General features: G+C 37.8%; 1 protein-coding gene across 2 annotated transcripts in view; it reads right to left on the bottom strand.

Annotated features, from left to right (window-relative positions):
* Positions 1-295: 295 nt before the first annotated feature.
* The window catches only part of ARP6 (actin-related protein 6), a 29,029-nt gene continuing 11,393 nt past the window's right edge, over positions 296-17,931 (bottom strand). The window contains exons 2-7 of one of the 2 annotated variants that reach the window (XM_090017576.1): positions 1,333-1,555; positions 1,193-1,256; positions 905-989; positions 759-809; positions 615-677; positions 296-534 (exon numbers count right to left, since the gene is read on the bottom strand). In XM_090017576.1, coding sequence (XP_089873702.1) covers positions 405-534; positions 615-677; positions 759-809; positions 905-989; positions 1,193-1,256; positions 1,333-1,555 — 616 coding nt within the window. In that variant the 3' untranslated portion in view covers positions 296-404. The remainder of the gene's footprint in view (positions 535-614; positions 678-758; positions 810-904; positions 990-1,192; positions 1,257-1,332; positions 1,556-17,931) is intronic. The other variant, XM_090017577.1, reaches the window with a different exon arrangement.

Below are 17,931 nucleotides of genomic sequence, written 5' to 3'. Positions count from 1 at the left end.
AAGCAGATCTTGTAATAGGAGCTTTTGATAGTCCAATCTAGAAATTTCTTGGATAGGTAGGTTGTCATTAGACATCTAACATCAATCATTTGCTATTATATCCAAGATTTGTTTATTTGGCAATGACGTCTCTCTCTCTCTCTCTCTCTCTCTCTCTCTCTCTCTCTCTCTCTCTCTCTCTCTCTCTCTCTCTCTCTCTCTATATATATATATATATATATATATATATATATATATATATATATATATATATATATATATATAAAACATTGCAACTAGAGATCAACTCAAGCACCAACAAACTTAGGCATTGCATGTCTATTCACATCTTCAGAGCCATCCACTATCACCTATGACATTTTCAGACACATTTCAGAAAGAGGAAAGAATGGCATATGATTTTCTCAATGCAAAAACTGACGGCGGCAGCGAGCAGATCCAAGTTCCTCGTACTCCGATTTTGTTACACACATTGCTTCAAAATCTGGGCTAGATGCTAAAAGGGATCCCCCTCTCCAAACACCTAAAATCGGTCTGTAAAGGCAGAAGAGAGAAGTCAGGCTTTGGAGTTATAAAGCAAGACATGCTTGGAGATACAAAAGGAAATCACATACTCCTCTTGTGTTGTTATAGTGACCTGGTAATCATCACAAACAAGTGGTCGGAGTTCTCTTTCTCTATAGGCAAACAAAAAGGATTGCTGAGAGCACTGAAATATTCTTCACCTCAAAACATATAACGAAATAAGCAGCACTTACAGTCTTTCAGCAAATCGAGGAAACCGTGCACTTCCACCCGTCAAAATAATGCTGCACATTTTGAAAATTAGGAAATCTTTGAAACAACTAGAATGGAACAATTACAACTTGCAAACTGCTGCTAGGAAGAATATTAGAGAATATACCTATTAAAAAGCACTGGATGGAGATATGGATGACAACATTGAATAGCTCGAACAATGCATTGTGCAAGTCCAGCCTCATTCATACCTTGTAAAGAAATACCACGTCAAAGTCATAAAAAATTGAACCAAGTCCATGACCATCGATCATGCAGGCAGCAGTCTGTGAAACTGCCAAAATCTCTGACAAAATTAAAGATGAAACATTCTGCACGATTGCAATTTGAGAAAAGAAAAATGGAGAGGGAATGGGTGGGGAATGTTTTCTCAATGAATTGAAAAGATACAAACCCAAATCAGCAGGATGGAAGAGCATCTCAGGGACAAGGAACCGCTCATTAGTCAGGACAATTTCCTGCATGGTGCATTTACAAGTCAGGGAGTACTCAACCCTCAGATACTAGCAAAGATGGCTAAGCAGGAATCAATACTTCGTTTTTTGTCAAGTCGATTCTTCTCCTATCTTCAGATGATCCTCCGTGTTCCTGAAGTTCTGATTCCATCATATCTTGTTGGGTTAGACCTGCTAGTGTATCATCTGCTAAGGTCAGGTATCTCTGTGCTTCTTTAGCATCTTTGACAAAGCCTTTAAGATGTGTGACACCATCGGGAAGGACATATGCACACCTAAAGAGATTATCCTTTCCTGTTTTCCTGCAAAAATGAGGAAACAAATGATGGAATTTACATTGTGTAGGAACATTCACCCTGATGTATATGGGATGACATTACCTTCTTACGTGGATCATAAAGAAATATAAACTCTAGTTCACAATGGATTATCACAGAAAAGGAAAGGAGTAGAGAAAAAGGCAGAAAACAAGGAGTCCATTAAGGGAAAAAGTAATTTCCTTCAGAAATATGGTGGCAAGTCTCATGATAATCCCTGATATCTGATAATTTTTTTAATAATTGTGTAAGGCTTCGGCTGTAATGCTTCCTTTTCTTGTTTAGGGTAAAACCTAATCAAGTCTAGGATATATTAATATTGCCAATGACATATAAGTTAGATCTGGTTTCAAGATCTGTTTATATTGCTAAAAAACATATAAATCAAATTGTTTAAATCAGTTATGAGCTTTGTATATTGCTGAAAACCATATACTTAGTCCAGATCAGAGTTACAGAAGTGCACTTCCCAGAAACTTGCTTCAGAAGCGCAAAACTCTACACTTCCGAAACTTGATAAGAATCATGATTCTCCTAGCTTCTCCCATGCTTCCTACAAGTTCCTTCTTGTTTCCCTACATGATTCCTATGTGCTTCTCTCATGCTTCTTTTCATGTTTTTCATGTGCTTCCTTTCACGCTTCCCACACACTTCTCATATACTTTCTTTAAATTGGCAACCAACATTTTTAGATCTTGAGAAGAATTTAGTTCTTATACTACAAAATCACAAAATTTAAGAAGTCATTTTTATTTTAGTTTTTATTCCCATCTCCTTTGATTTGTATTTTCCTTCGCACTCAATCACATATTCCTATTGCTTTTAAATTGATTTCACGTTTCCCGTTTATTATAAATTTTAAAATATCTCGCTTCTGCTTCTTGTTTCATTTCCCGCTCCAGATCTATATTGGTGTTGAAACTTGAAACGCCCTTTAGAATCAGAAAACTTATGGTTGAGATCTATATTGGGGTCAAAAGGTCCTTTAAGATCTGATATTTGGAACATAGACTTGGTTGCTTGACCTAGATTTTTCACTCTATTTAGCCATTTATTCTATTATTGTTTCTCATCTATGTCACATGGACTCTTCTAACAGGGCACCGCACCTGCGTCACACCTGCACCCAGGCGGGTGCGACACTTAGACACAACTTCCTTTGTGTTAGATGAAGTCAAACACACTGAGGTCCATTTCTATCCAAAAGTAGATTCAGTTAACCCTAATCAAGTCCATTTTTATCTATATTATATGTATAAAATTATAAATATATAAATGCACACAAATACACATAGAATTAACTTAAAATTGTTAAAAAAATTATATATATATATATATACTCCCCGCACCCCCGCACCCCCGCACCCCCGCACCCCCGCACCCAAGTTTTTTTAAAGTGTCGCATCCGCACCCACATCCGCACCCGCACCTATGTGATATAGTTTCTCATTCTATCTGTTAAAATGTAACATATACATAATATAATAATAATAATATGATATATTATTATTATTATATTGTATATATATTTTTCTATTTTTATTTTTATTCTTTTTATTTTTTATGTTATTTACATTATCTAGTTCACTTAGAACTAGATAATGAGCTTTGATCAAGTTCCAAAGCAATCTAGTGGTTGGAACTAGTCCAACGGCTAGATTTCTAGCCGTTGGACTAGTCCTACGACTAGAAGAGAAAGCTCCTTATGAGCTCTCCCCAATGCTCTTGTATAAATAGGGGTACAGCCCCGTTGTAAAACCACTTCTTGTAATGCTTTTTAAGCATTTTCTTACATAAATAAAAGTGTGTTATTTATGTGTTTTTCCATTTTTACCCTTTTATGGGCTTTGCTTAAAGTGTCTTTTAGACACTTCCTTTTGAGTGATCCAGGTGCATTTGTGGAAGATCATCATCTCATTACATGGTATCAAAGCTGCAGGATTATTAGATCTTGGAGAAAGGCTGCCTCAGTTTTCGTGCCCCTTGTGCAAAAGGTGTGTTATCACCTTGTTCTTGCAAAGTGTTTTGTCACTTGGACATAAGTGTTTTATCACTTCATTATTGGCTGCAAAACGCACCATTTGAAGGGCTTCAACATCTTTTGTATTGTATATCTTTCCCTTCTCACATTTTTTTTCATTTCTTTTCTTCTATTTTTTCCTTTTCTCTTCTTGTAAACGATGGATGACAATGATAAAGTCACCATCATCCCTATGAAATTAAGCGACACAAATTATGTAACATGGGCTTCAATCATGAAACACCAAATATGGGGTAAAGGCTTATGGGGGATTGTGGATAGTTCTGATTCGGAACCTAAACTATCCCTTACTAAAAAAGAGGGAGATAAAGAGGTCACATTATTAGAAGAGGAGAAAATCAAGGCTCTAGCCTCCTATGAAAAAAAGTGGAAAGAGTGGAGAATGGGACATGTGAAAATAATAGTGTTGACATTAAAAAATGTTTCAGTCTTGCCAAGTTTGAACATACCGATAAGGTATGGGAATATCTTAAAAATATGTATTCCCTTAAAGATATTGTACATGTGTGCACTCTTCAAGAGAAGGTTCGAATGAAGACCCAAGGAGATAAATCAATTCGCGAATATTACAATGGGCTGTCAGAACTATGGGAAGAACTATCTCTTTTGCAACCAAAATGGCATTATGCCGAAGACATCGAGCTTCGCCAAAAGCAACTTGATGTTGAACATTTTTACCAGTTTATAATTAGGTTAAGGCCGGAATTTGAGTCCACCAAATCGGCCCTCCTTCACCGAAGAAAAGTTTCTTCTATTGTAGAAACTATTGAAGAATTAACCATGGAGGAAAATCGTCTCCGAAAAAGTTCCTCTAAAGTTGATAATGATATTGTTCTAGCTGTATCTAGGCCTGGAAATCATACTCACACTTATAGGTCACCTCATTTTGGGAGGCAGAATAACGAGTTTGACAAAAGAAAAGTTATTTGTCACCACTGTCATGAACCGGGACACTATAGGCCTCAATGTCTAAAGTTAAAGAAAAGAGATGAAAAGAAGGTTGCATCAGTTGAAGCCGAGCCAAAAGATCAAGATGCACCCGTTTCTATGGCTCAACCTATGAAGATTCTTCAGCCCCTTTTCCAAGGGGTATCCTCTTCCGCTGAAGCCTCAACTGGAGCAGCAGTCGCATCTGTATCCAGTCCAGGTAACTTTCCTTGGCTTTTAGATTCCGGTGCCTCATTTCATATGACCCCAAATTATAAATGTTTATCCGAATGTCTTAAAAATAACTCAAATATTTCAAAAGTCTTTACAGCAGATGAAACATCTCTTGAAATCAAAGGAGTTGGATGTTTTGAAATAAGCAAAACTTTTTGTATTTCAGAAGTTAAATATATCCCAAAAATAAATTTAAATCTTGTTGAATCAGGCCTGAAAGGGGCCTGGCCGCCAGACCTAGATCCAACGACCAACCGACCCACAGGCAGAAAGAGGGAAATCGAGAGAAAGAGAATGTCGTTATTTTTTCATCCATCCCTAATCCCTTCTTAAAGGGATTAGTTAAAATTAGTTTACAAAAAAAGCCAATCTAATTTTTCATAATTACACATTGCTACCCAAACACATAAATATTCTCTTTTAACACTCCCCCTTAAGCTGGAGCATATATATCTATCATGTTCAGCTTGTCACAACATCGAAGAAAGCCCGCACTAGCAAGAGGTTTAGTAAACACATCCGCAGCTTGATCCTCTGAAGCAACATGACGAGTAGAGATTTGTCATGTCTGCACTAGATCTCGTATGTAGTGACAATCAACTTCAATGTGTTTCATCCTCTCATGAAACACCGGATTGTTAGCAATATAGGTGGTTGCTCTGTTATCATATCTCATCACCATTGGCATTGAGGTCTTTACCTGTAGATCTCTAGGAACTTATCTCACCCATATCATTTCAGCTGCAGTTTGAGCCATGGCTCTATATTCAGACTCAACACTAGATCGGGCTACTATGGTCTGCTTTTTACTTCTCTAGGTAATTAAATTTACCTATAAACACACAGAACCCCGTAGTGGACTTTCTATCATTAATGTCTCCAGCATAGTCAGCATCAGAATAGGCAACTATATCGAGAGAGAAGCTTGGTTTGTATAGTAGTCAATTTCCAGGAGAAGATTTCAAATACCTAAGAATCATCATTGTCGCCTGCCAATGCACTTGGGTTGGTTTATCCATGAACTGGCTTATCTTGCTCACAGCTAAGGAAATATCTAGTCTTGTCACTGTAACATACAGAAGTTTACCAACTAGAGACCTAAAACTTCTATTGTCAACAGGTTCTGCTTGTTCATCAAACATGTGAAGTTTAGGATCCATTGGAATATTAGCAGGTTTGGCTCCTAACATTCCTGTTTCCTGCAACAAATCAAGTACATATTTCCTCTGTGATAGAACCAACCCCTCACTGTTTCGAGCCACCTCTATATCCAAGAAATATCTAAGAGGACCAAGATCTTTGGTAACAAAGTGCTTCTGAAGATGAGCTTTGGTATCTAAGATATCCTTTGTATTGCTTCCTGTGAGTATAATATCATCCACGTACACAACCATAACCGCAACACCCGTGGGAGTTTTCTTAACAAACAATGTGTGATCTGATGCTGACCTGTTGAAGCCAAATGCAGACATACTCTCATACAGCTTCTGAAACCACGCACGTGGACTTTGCTGTAGACCATATATTGCCTTCTTTAACTTGCACATCTGGTAACACTCCCCCTGAACCTCGAACCCCGAAGGTTGCTGCATATACACAGTCTCAATCAAATCACCATAAAAAAGACATTTTTCACATCCAACTGGCATAAACTCCATTCATTATGTACAACCACTGATATGACAATCCGAATAGTGCCAAGGCGAGCCACTGGAGCAAACATTTCAAAGAAGTCTACCCCGTATGTCTGTGTGTACCCTTTTGCCACCAACCTGGCTTTGTAACATTCAATTGAGCCATCTGAATTGTATTTAATGGTGTAGACCCACTTACACCCGACAATATCAGCATCGACAGGAGGAGTAACCAACTCCCAGGTATTTCGTGAAACTAAGGCATCCATCTCTTCTTGCATAGCTACTTTCTATTTGAGGTCTAATATTGTCTGACGGTGATTAAGTGGGACAGATGCAGCAGATAGAGCTATGATGAACTTCTTCATGTGACTCCCAAGTCTTGCGTATGTAACAAACTTAGAAATGGGATATAAAGTGCATTGCCTTTTACCTTTCCTGAGAGCGATGAGCAAGTCATCATCCACAATAGAGACTTCAATCGTGGCAGGAGGACTTACTTTTGAGGAAGCAGGTAGTAGAGATTCTGATTCCAGAGGAGATCTATGAGAGTATATCACAGGAGGGTCATGATACCACGTTCGAGTGTGTGAGGTAGGAACGCTTATAGGAATTGACTCCAAGGGAAGAGGTGGGATAGGTAAAGTCATAGCATCTCCCTGATCGCATTGTAATCTGGAGGCGGTACTTGAAAAGAAAGGAACAGACTCAAAAAAGGATACATCTGCACTGACATACTCCCTACGAGAAATATGATCATAACATCGGTACCCCTTTGGTTTCTTGGATAACCCACAAAGACACTTTATGGCTTAAGCAAACAATTTCTGTCGATGAGGCCCGAGTTTATGAACAAAGCAAGCACACCCAAACACCTTGGGAGAGATCGAGAAAAGTGGTGCATTGGGATATAGGATTTTCAAGGAAATTTGTTCTCCCAATGAGGATGACAGCATGCAATTAATAAGGTAGCATGTTGTAAGAATGGCATCTCCCCAATATGATGGAGGCATGCTTGATTGTAACATAAGGATGCATGCAACATCTAGAAGATGTATATGCTTCCTTTCAGCTAACCCCATTTTGTTGGGAGGTATGGGCACAAGTAGTTTGTGGTCGAATGTCACGATGTCTATAAAACAATTGTAACTCATTGGTTTTAAACTCAAGAGCATTGTGAGTGCGAATAATCTTGACAAGAGAATCAAACTGAGTTTTTATTTCAATAATGAGAGACATAAGGATCGAAGGAACTTTTGATCTGTCTTTTATTAAAAACACCCATGACAATCTGGAAAAATCATCGACAATGACTAAGTAACAACGACATTGTGACCTACTGCAAACTCTACTAGGTCCCCATACATCAACGTGAAGAAGATCAAACAACCTTTGACTCGATGGACTCTAACTGAAAGGAAAAGAACTCATGTGCGTTTACCCAATTGGCAGGCTTCACACTGGAATGAGGCAGAAGGTGGAATCTGAGGAAGAAGTCGATGAAGTTCTGGCAACGGGACATGACCAAGACGAAGATGTCATTGATAAGAACTGGAGGATGACTCAGACACGATGTGCACGGCTCCAAGTAGTTGATGTAGATAGTAGACACCTCCTTCTTCATAGCCTCCACCAATCTTCTTCCCCATCAGCAAATCCTAAAACATGCAACACAAAGGATCAAAGATCACTCTACAATTGTGCTCCTTTGCAATACGGCTAACTGATAATAAATTTTGAGGAAAGGAGCATGGAGCACATCTGTCAACTGAAGTAACGGAGAAATGGAAACATTTCCTTGACCCACAATGGGTGATGAGCTCCCATCGGCCAGGACAACATTATGATGTTCACACATGGGATCTAACTTAGAAAAATTCTTAGACGTCCCACATAGGTGCCTAGAGGCACCTAAATCAATAATCCATCTTCTACTTTGGTAATTTAATTCATCACCTACGGAGCAAGCAACATCAACAATGGGAGTAACTATACCCGATCTAGACGGGCGGTGAGACATCAATTCTTCGTACTCTGCACGACTAAGAGTGACTGAATCATTGGAGGATTCGTGTCAAGCTTTGCAACTTGAGCCTTGGTCATGTTTGATGTCTGAGAAGGGGGTCGACCATTTTTGTCCCAACACCTATCTTTAAGATGTCCCAATTTTCCACGGAAGGTACACTGAAGTCTACCTCTTCCTCCTATGTCTCTGCCTCGACCTCTTCCACGAGAATTTAGGAAATTTCCTCTTCCACGACACGGGGTGACTACAAGAGCAGATGCTTGTGAATCAGACTGTGTCTATGGAAGAGTGATAGCTGGTCTGCTCAGGCGGTTGTAAGCCTCGGCAAGAGTCGAGACATCAGATCCAGTCAACATCTGAACCTTGGCAACAAAAAATTCAGATGATAGCCCAGTGAGAAATCTTGCAACCATGGTTTGCTCCTGATGGGACTTTTGATTGGTACAACATAGAGGCCTGTGTGCATTCAACCTTTCAAAAGCAGATTTTACAGATGCATAATATTGAGACAACGTTTGATCTCCTTGCTGCAGTTGATAAATCTCCTGCTCAACTTGCAAGATGTAGTTAACATAGGTCATGTGGGAGTACGTATCTCGAAGATTGGTATAGTAAATAAGACCATCAGCTATATGAGGCAATACACTGTTCATAATTCAAGACATAACGATATCGTTATCTTCATCCCATGTGTTGTATTTTCCTGATTTATCAGCTGGTTCTTGTTCTAATAGAATATGTTTTTTTCGATGACCTGAAACGGACATCATAAAAGTCCGGGACCACCTGGCATAGTTGGAGTCATCTAGCTTGACAGAAGACCCATAAGAAAAAGAGTTTGCAAAGGCCTTATATTCTCCAAGAAGCTCCCTTTTCAGATCATTGTCTTTAGACTGCAAATCAGCCATATTGATTGAGACTCAGCGAGCCACCAGACAAGACCTGCACGTATACAACCCCCCTAGAGAAGATCATGGTCTTATCTTATCACAGTCTTCACAAAAAAAAATAGACCAACCCAGATCTGATCTGCGACCGGCGAAAAGAAAAAAAAATCACGTCAGATCTGACGTGACCTTAAGTCAGATCTGATATATAGTTTGACTCCACCACGTTAATCCACAAGCAGTTTCCACGCAAGGGCTGATTCCAATTCCTAATCTGAATCTGCCACGACAAAAAAAAAATTGACCTTCAACAAATCAGATCTCTGCTTGATCTGATTCTTCACAACCTTCGACAGATCAGATCTCCACTCGATCTAATTCCACAACTTTTTGCATCAGATTTCCACTAGATCTGATCTTCTCCACGATCCACACGCCACAATCATCTTTAGCATCACCGATCAGCAGTAGAATCCACATGCCACGATCATCTTCAGCATCACCGATCACCAGTGGAATCCCAGATAAGGGTCCAGCTTTGATACCATGTTGAATCAGGCCTGAAAAGGGCCTAGCCGCCAGACCTAGATCTGGCAACCAGCCGACCCATAGGCAGAAAGAGGGAAATCGAGATAGAGAGAGAACGTCGTTATTTTTTCATCCATCCCTAATCCCTTCTTAAAGGAATTAGTTAAAATTAGTTTACAAAAAGAACCAATCTAATTTTCCATAATTACACATTGCTACCCAAACACATAAATATTCTCTTTTAACAAATCTCTTATCTATTTCTCAAATTTTTTATTATGGATATAATATATTTTTCTCTTCTGATGGTTGCTGGATACAGGATCGTCAGTCAGGGAAGCTGATTGGGAAAGGCCACAGAGAAGGAGGGCTATATTACATGGATTTTTTGGAACTACCAAAGAATGTTTTTTATTTAAATGTTTAGAAATTGGAAACATACTTATGGCACAAAAGATTTGGCCATCCTCATATGACTAAAATCCAATTCTTTCCAAGTTTAGGAAAATTTTTTAAATCTGAAAATTTTGCTTGTAAAGACTGCATTCTTGGTAAAATGAAAAGATTACCGTTTTCTAGTAGAACATTTGTCTCTACAAAACCCCTTGAGTTAATACATTCAGATGTTTGGGGACCCGCACCCGTTATTTCTAAAGGTGGTTTTGCATATTATGTCATCTTTGTTGATGATTTTTCTAGACATACTTGGATTTATTTTCTTAAACATAAATCCGAAGTTTTTTTTCACTTTCAAATATTTCATAAAATGGTCACAAACAAATTTCAAAACAATATCTTCATTTTTCACACTGATTCAGGGGGATAATTTATGTCTGGAGAATTTAAAAACTATCTTAATTCATACGACATTATTCATCAACGATTTTCCCCAAATACCCCTTAACAGAATGGTCTTGCAGAACGCAAACATCGTCACATTATGGAGATCACTCAGACTTTGCTAATCGCAAGTCAAATGCCTAAAGGGTTTTGGGCTGAAGCAACTTTAACTATTACTTATCTCATAAATAGAATGTCATCTTCTTCTTTAGAAAACATATCCCCGATTGAAAAACCTTTATGTTGTAGCTTCAGATTACTCCAGACTAAGAGTATTTGGTTGCAAATGTTTTGTATTTACGGATAAGAATGATAAATTCTCTCCTTGTGCAATCCCATGTGCTTTTTTAGGATATGCTGAAAATAAAAAAAGGGTGCAGATGCTATGATCTTCAAAATGGTAAATTATCTGTCAAGAGATGTGACCTTTCTTGAAAAAGAAAATTTTTTTGAAATTGAAAAAACCAAGGGTATCACTGAAAGCGGGCCTAACATTCCGTACCATATAGTAAAGCGGGCCTAATAGCTGTCCTATAAAACTTTCCCTTCAACCGCAATGGCATTCTACGATCGCACAAGACTCCAGTTGCACTCTTCCATTTCATCCACCCAACCTTTTGTTAAAATGTATCTAATATATATATATATATATATATATATATATATATATTCTGTATATTACAAAATACCCGATAGGGGTAGTTTTGTAATTTCACATAGTTGTTTTAGAAAACAACTATTTTCAGTTTTCATTAAAATGTATTTTTCTTTTTTTATTTTTTCCTTTTAATTTTTGTATTTTTTAAATAACAAAAAGGGGCTCCAACATAGAGTCGTTGGAGCCCCCAACGGTCACAAATGTGACCATTGGGGGCTCCCAACGACTCCATGGGAGCCCCCTTTTGGGCTCCCCTTTTGAGGCATTTTGCCTCCTCTTCTCTCCTCTCCCTTTTGTATAAATAGGGGTGATCCCCTTGTACATTTTTCATTCTTGAGAGCTTTCTCTCTTCTCAATAAGAGGCTTTTTATATTGTTGCCTTCTTAAAGGCTTATGCTTGTATTGTCCCTTTGTGGACTTGTGATATTGTCTCTTTTATTCATTGTTGTAAGTGCTTGCATGCACTCTTTATATTTCCGCAATATCTCATTACATGGTATCAGAGCCACTCGATTCTTGAAGGAAAGGTGTGGTTCGTGTTTTTCCTATCTAGTAGATATCATCTCACTTCTTGGCAACATCATGGAGACAAAGATTGACCTTTCTTTCAAGCTCAATGGAAAGAATTATATGATGTGGGCATCGGCAATGGAAAATAATCTCAAAGGGAAGAAGCTTTGGGGTTTTGTCATGGGTTCCGTTCCGGAACCTAAGCTTATGCTCACGAAGATTAAAGAAGGTCAAGAAAAGGCCCTTGAAGGAGATGCTCGCCTCAAGGCCATTGAAAGTCATCAAAAGGAAGTGGAAGATTGGGAAAGCAATCACGCAAAAATCCTTGCGTGGTTTATGAATAATGTGGAGCTTAAGGTATGTGCTAATATAGCTAAATTTCGTAGAGCCAATGAGGCTTGGTCCTTTATGAAGGGTATGTATACCCAAAAGGATCTTGCAAGAGCATACTTCTTGCAAGAAAAGATTAGAACCACCAAGCAAGGTGATTCTAGCATTCAAGACTATTATAGTGCTTTAAACCCACTATGGGATGAATTGGCTCTCTTGGAGCCAAAATGGGTTTCTATGGAAGATATTGATTTAAGGCAAAAACAAATGGAACAAGAACGATTGTTTCAATTTCTTTTTGGGCTACGTCCCGAATTTGAGCAAGTGAGATCTTCACTTCTCCATAGATCTATTTTTCCTCCTATTGAAGATGCTATTGCCGAAATCACTCAAGAGGAGACAAGGCTTGGCATGAGTAAGCATGTTGATGAAGTCATTGCCGTATCCAAACCGGGTAATAATGTTAGAACCTATAAGCCTCCTCATTTTGGGAAACAAGGAAACTACAATGGAGGAAGAAAAATGATTGTTTGTCATTATTGCAATGAGCCGGGTCACATTAGACCCGCTTGTCCTAAGCTTATTGGAACCTTCAAGCCTAAAGTGGCTTCTCTTGAGGAAACCACCACCAAAGAAGATGAAGGCAAGAACAATGACATCAAAGAAACTCTTGGACAAATATCTATGGCTCTCCAACAAATGCTAAAAGTTTCTTCTTCCACATCGGGTGCGGCTATTGCTTCATCATCTTCACCCGGTACGTATTCTTGGATCCTTGACTCCGGAGCTTCTTTTCATATGACCCCTCATGAAAATGCACTTATTGATGTTTGCACCAATTCAAAGGACTCTTGTGTCTCTACGGCCGATGGAACCTTTTTAAAAATTTCAAGTATTGGCTCTTTTAAAGATTCACAAAATTTTTGTGTTCCAAAAGTAAGAGTTGTTCCTAAACTAAATTTAAACCTATTTTCGGTTTCTCAAATTGCCGACCATGGATGTGAAATATCTTTCTCATCTAATGGTTGCTTTGTGCAGGATCTCCGGTCCGGGAAGCGGATTGGGCAAGGCCATAGAAAGGGAGACCTCTATTATATGGACCATCTTGATCTCCCTACAAACTTTTTTTGTTCTTATGTCCAAGAAAAAAACATGGAAACTTGGCATAAAAGACTTGGTCATCCAAGTTATTCCAAAATGTATCTCTTTCCTTTTGGAAACAAATTTTGTAAGGAAAAAGAAATTAATTGCAAAGATTGCATTTTTGGAAAAATGAAGTCTATTCCATTTCCAACTAGAACTTTTCTTTCATCAAGGCCTTTTGAATTGGTGCATTCGGATGTTTGGGGGCCTTCTCCGGTTATGTCTAAAGGGGGTTACTCATATTATGTTACGTTTATTGATGATTTTACTCGGTATGTTTGGATTTATTTCCTTAGTCATAAATCGGAAGTATTTACTTTCTTTAAAGATTTTCATAAAAAGGTTCAAAATCAATTTCAAAGTAACATATCTATTTTAAGATCCGATTCCGGTGGCGAATACTTATTTCACGAATTCCAAAACTATTTAACCCAAAATGGCATTTGCCATCAAAAGTCATGTCCTAGGACTCTCCAACAAAATGGCCTAGCGGAAAGGAAACATAGGCACATTATTGAAACCGCTAGAACATTACTTATTTCTAAGAATATTCCAAAGAAGTTTTGGGCCGAAGTCGTCTTAACCTCAACCTATCTAATCAATAGAATGCCCTCTTCTAAGTTAAAAAATGCTTCTCCCTATGAAAAACTCTTTAAATTTTCACCCGATTTCAATCGTCTTCGTATTTTTTGTTGCAAATGTTTTGTCCTATCACACAAAAGGGATAAGTTATCTCCAAAAGCAATTGAATGTGTTTTTCTAGGATATGGTGAAAATCAAAAAGGGTATAGATGTTATGATTTTAAGAATGATAAATTATATATTTCAAAAGATATAACATTTCTAGAAGAAGAAAACGGTTTTGATAAACTAGAAGAAACAAACGAAATTGACTATATATTCTTATATGATCTTATTGATGACATACAAGAAGATTTTCTTGAAAACATTGATGATTCTCGTGAGGTATCCCCTCTTGACATAACACCCTCAAATGATAGTGATTCTAATATAAATGTTCATGATAGCGATACCAGTATAAATGTTTACTCAAGAAGAAATCAAGAAAATCCTATTAGTGCCCTCGAAAAATACTCTCAAATTTCTGAGGAACCACAAGTTAGGCATTCTTCTAGAATATCAATACCCCCAAATAGGTTTGTATCCTATGATTCCTTAACTCCCAACTATCGGGCATGTTTAATAACCTTACACTCTTATTTTGAACCGGCACACTATAATCAAGTTAAATCTATACCTCATTGGGTTGAAGCAATGCAAGTTGAACTTAATGCACTAAAAAAGGCCAATACTTGGGAAATAGTTAATCTACCCTCACACAAAAAACCTATTGGTTGTCGCTGGGTCTTCAAAGTTAAAACTAAAAGCGATGGCTCTTTAGAACGATATAAAGCTAGATTAGTTGCTAAGAGATACTCCCAAGAATATGGCATTGATTACGAAGAAACATTCGCTCCCGTAGCTCGAATGACCAGTGTTAGGACTTTAATAGCTGTTGCATCAACCAAAAAATTGCCTATTTATCAACTTGACGTAAAAAATGTTTTTTTAAATGGAAGTTTAAGTGAAGAAGTTTATATGGATCCGCCACCCGGAATAAATATTAAGCAAGGTCAAACTCTTCGGCTTTTGAAGGCATTATATGGCCTTAAACAAGCTCCTAAAGCTTGGTATGATCGTTTCAGTGATATCATGATAAAGTTAGGATTTCACTCTTGTTATACTGACACTGCTCTTTTTGTTAAACATGCAGGTTCTAGTATTGTAATTTTGTTGCTTTATGTTGATGATATGATTATCACTGGGAATGATCAAAATAGTATTATTAATGTTAAAAATATGTTAAAAAATAATTTTGATATGTCTGACTTAGGTTTTCTCAGATATTTTCTTGGAATTGAAGTTGCATATTCTCCTAGAGGATATATTTTGTCACAGATGAAGCTTGTTGCAAATATATGTTCTAAGTCTGGGATTTCTGATGATAAGAAAGTAGAGACTCCCGAGGTTATTAATGCCAAATTGCGGTTGGAGGATGGGGTTCTTCTGGAAGATCCTACACCTTACAGACAACTCATTGGGTCTCTTACCTATTTAACCATCACCAGACCAGATATCACTCATGCGGTTCACTCTGTTAGCCAATTTAAGCATGCTCCTACAACTGTGCATATGAGTGTTGTTCTCCGAATCATCCGCTATATTCGGAATACCATCAATAAAGGGCTATTTCTATCCTCTTCTTCTTCCTTGAATCTTCTTGCTTATACTAATGCAGATTGGGGAGGTAATCCCAATGATCGAGTCTCAACTACTGGTTTTTGTGTTTTTCTAGGAGACTCTTTGATTGCCTGGCGATGCAAGAAGCAGCAGAAAGTTTCACTATCATCCACTGAAGCTGAGTATCGGGCTATGGCAACCACGACAATGGAACTTGTATGGCTTCGCAGTTTGCTTAAAGACATGGGAGTTGATATCACCGAAGCCTCAAAGCTATGTTGCGACAACAAGAGTGCCATCTATATTGCGAGCAATCATACTTTTCATGAGCGTACAAAACATATCGAAATGGATTGCCACTATGTCCGTGACGAATTCTTGCGAGGAACTATTGCTCTTTCGTATGTCACTTCAGAATATCAGTTGGCGGACTTCTTCACTAAAGCTCTTCCGGCTCCTCGCTTCATGTTTCTTCTTGGCAAACTTTCTGTCATCTCCCCGTAAAGTTTGAGGGGGGGTGTTAAAATGTATCTAATATATATATATATATATATATATATATATATATATATATATATTGTATATTACAAAATACCCGATAGGGGTAGTTTTGTAATTTCACATAGTTGTTTTAGAAAACAACTATTTTCAGTTTTCATTAAAATGTATTTTTCTTTTTTTATTTTTTCCTTTTAATTTTTGTATTTTTTAAATAACAAAAAGGGGCTCCAACATAGAGTCGTTGGAGCCCCCAACGGTCACAAATGTGACCGTTGGGGGCTCCCAACGACTACATGGGAGCCCCCTTTTGGGCTCCCCTTTTGAGGCATTTTGCCTCCTCTTCTCTCCTCTCCCTTTTGTATAAATAGGGGTGATCCCCTTGTACATTTTTCATTCTTGAGAGCTTTCTCTCTTCTCAATAAGAGGCTTTTTATATTGTTGCCTTCTTAAAGGCTTATGCTTGTATTGTCCCTTTGTGGACTTGTGATATTGTCTCTTTTATTCATTGTTGTAAGTGCTTGCATGCACTCTTTATATTTCCGCAATATCTCATTACACCTTTATCCTATGACTTACATCTCCATCAATTTCTCCATACTTTTGAATGATAGATCCCAAATATTTGAAACAATCATCCACCGGTATTTCTTGCTCACCAAGCTTCACTACACTCCCATCACTACTTCATTGCTTACTAAATCGACATTCCATGTATTTTGTCTTACTCTTACTCAACTTAAAACCTCTTGCTTCCAATGTCTGTCTCCATAATTCTAACTTAGCATTAACCCCAACTCTAGACTCATCAATCAAAACAATATCATCAGCAAACAACATACACCACGGCACATTTTCTTGAATTGGTCTTGTAAGCTCATCCATCACTATAGCAAATAGGAAAGGGCTTAAAGCAAATCCTTGATGTAAGCCAACCGTTATAGGAAAATTGGTTGTCACCCCTCCACAAGTGCGGACATTGGTTACTACTCCTTCATACATATCTTTAATTATACTAATGTACTTGAGAGAAACACCTTTCTTCATCATTGTCGACCAGAGAACGTCCCTAGGTACTCTATCGTATGTCTTCTCCAAATCAATAAAAACCATATGCAAATCTTTGTTCCTCTCTCTATTTCTCTCAATAAGTTGTCTAAGAAGATGTATAGCTTCCATAGTTGATCTTTCAGGCATAAAACCAAATTGATTCTCCGATATCATGACAAACTTCCTCAACCTAGACTCAATCACCCTCTCCCAAAGTTTCATAGTATGACTCATGAGTTTTATACCATGATAGTTTGTGCAATCTTGTATATCACCCTTATTCTTATATAGAGGCACCAAAGTACTCTTCCTCCACTCATTAGGCATCTTATTTGTCCGTCAAATCTTGTTAAAAAGATTTGTCAACCATTCTAAACCTTTTTCTCCCAAGCATTTTCAAGCCTCGATAGGAATACCATCCAGGCCAACTGCCCTTCTTGATTTCATTTTCTTCAAAGTTTCTGCAATTTCTTTCTTTTGAATCTTGCGCATGAAGTCACGATTCATCTTATGAAAAGGAATGGAGAAGTCTCCCAGATCCTGAGCATAACTTTCATTAAATAGCTTATCAAAATAATCTTTTCATCTCTCCTTAATCTCCTCATCTTTGACTAAAACCCTTTGCGTTTCATCTTTAATACATCTAACCATACCCAGATCCCTCGATTTCCTATCTCTCATCTTTGCAAGCCTATAAATATCCTTCTTGCCCTCTTTGGTATCCAACTTGTCATAAACCTCCTTATATACCTTATCCCTCACGTTCCGAACTACTTTTTTAGCTTCCTTCTTTACTATCATATACTTCTCCAAA

This window comes from Nuphar pumila, chromosome 9, assembly GCF_984573655.1.
Source record: "Nuphar pumila chromosome 9, dmNupPumi1.hap1.1, whole genome shotgun sequence".
NCBI classification, from domain to species: Eukaryota; Viridiplantae; Streptophyta; class Magnoliopsida; order Nymphaeales; family Nymphaeaceae; genus Nuphar; species Nuphar pumila.
Note: the sequence above shows the minus strand (reverse complement) of the source record. Positions and strands in the feature narration are given on the sequence as shown.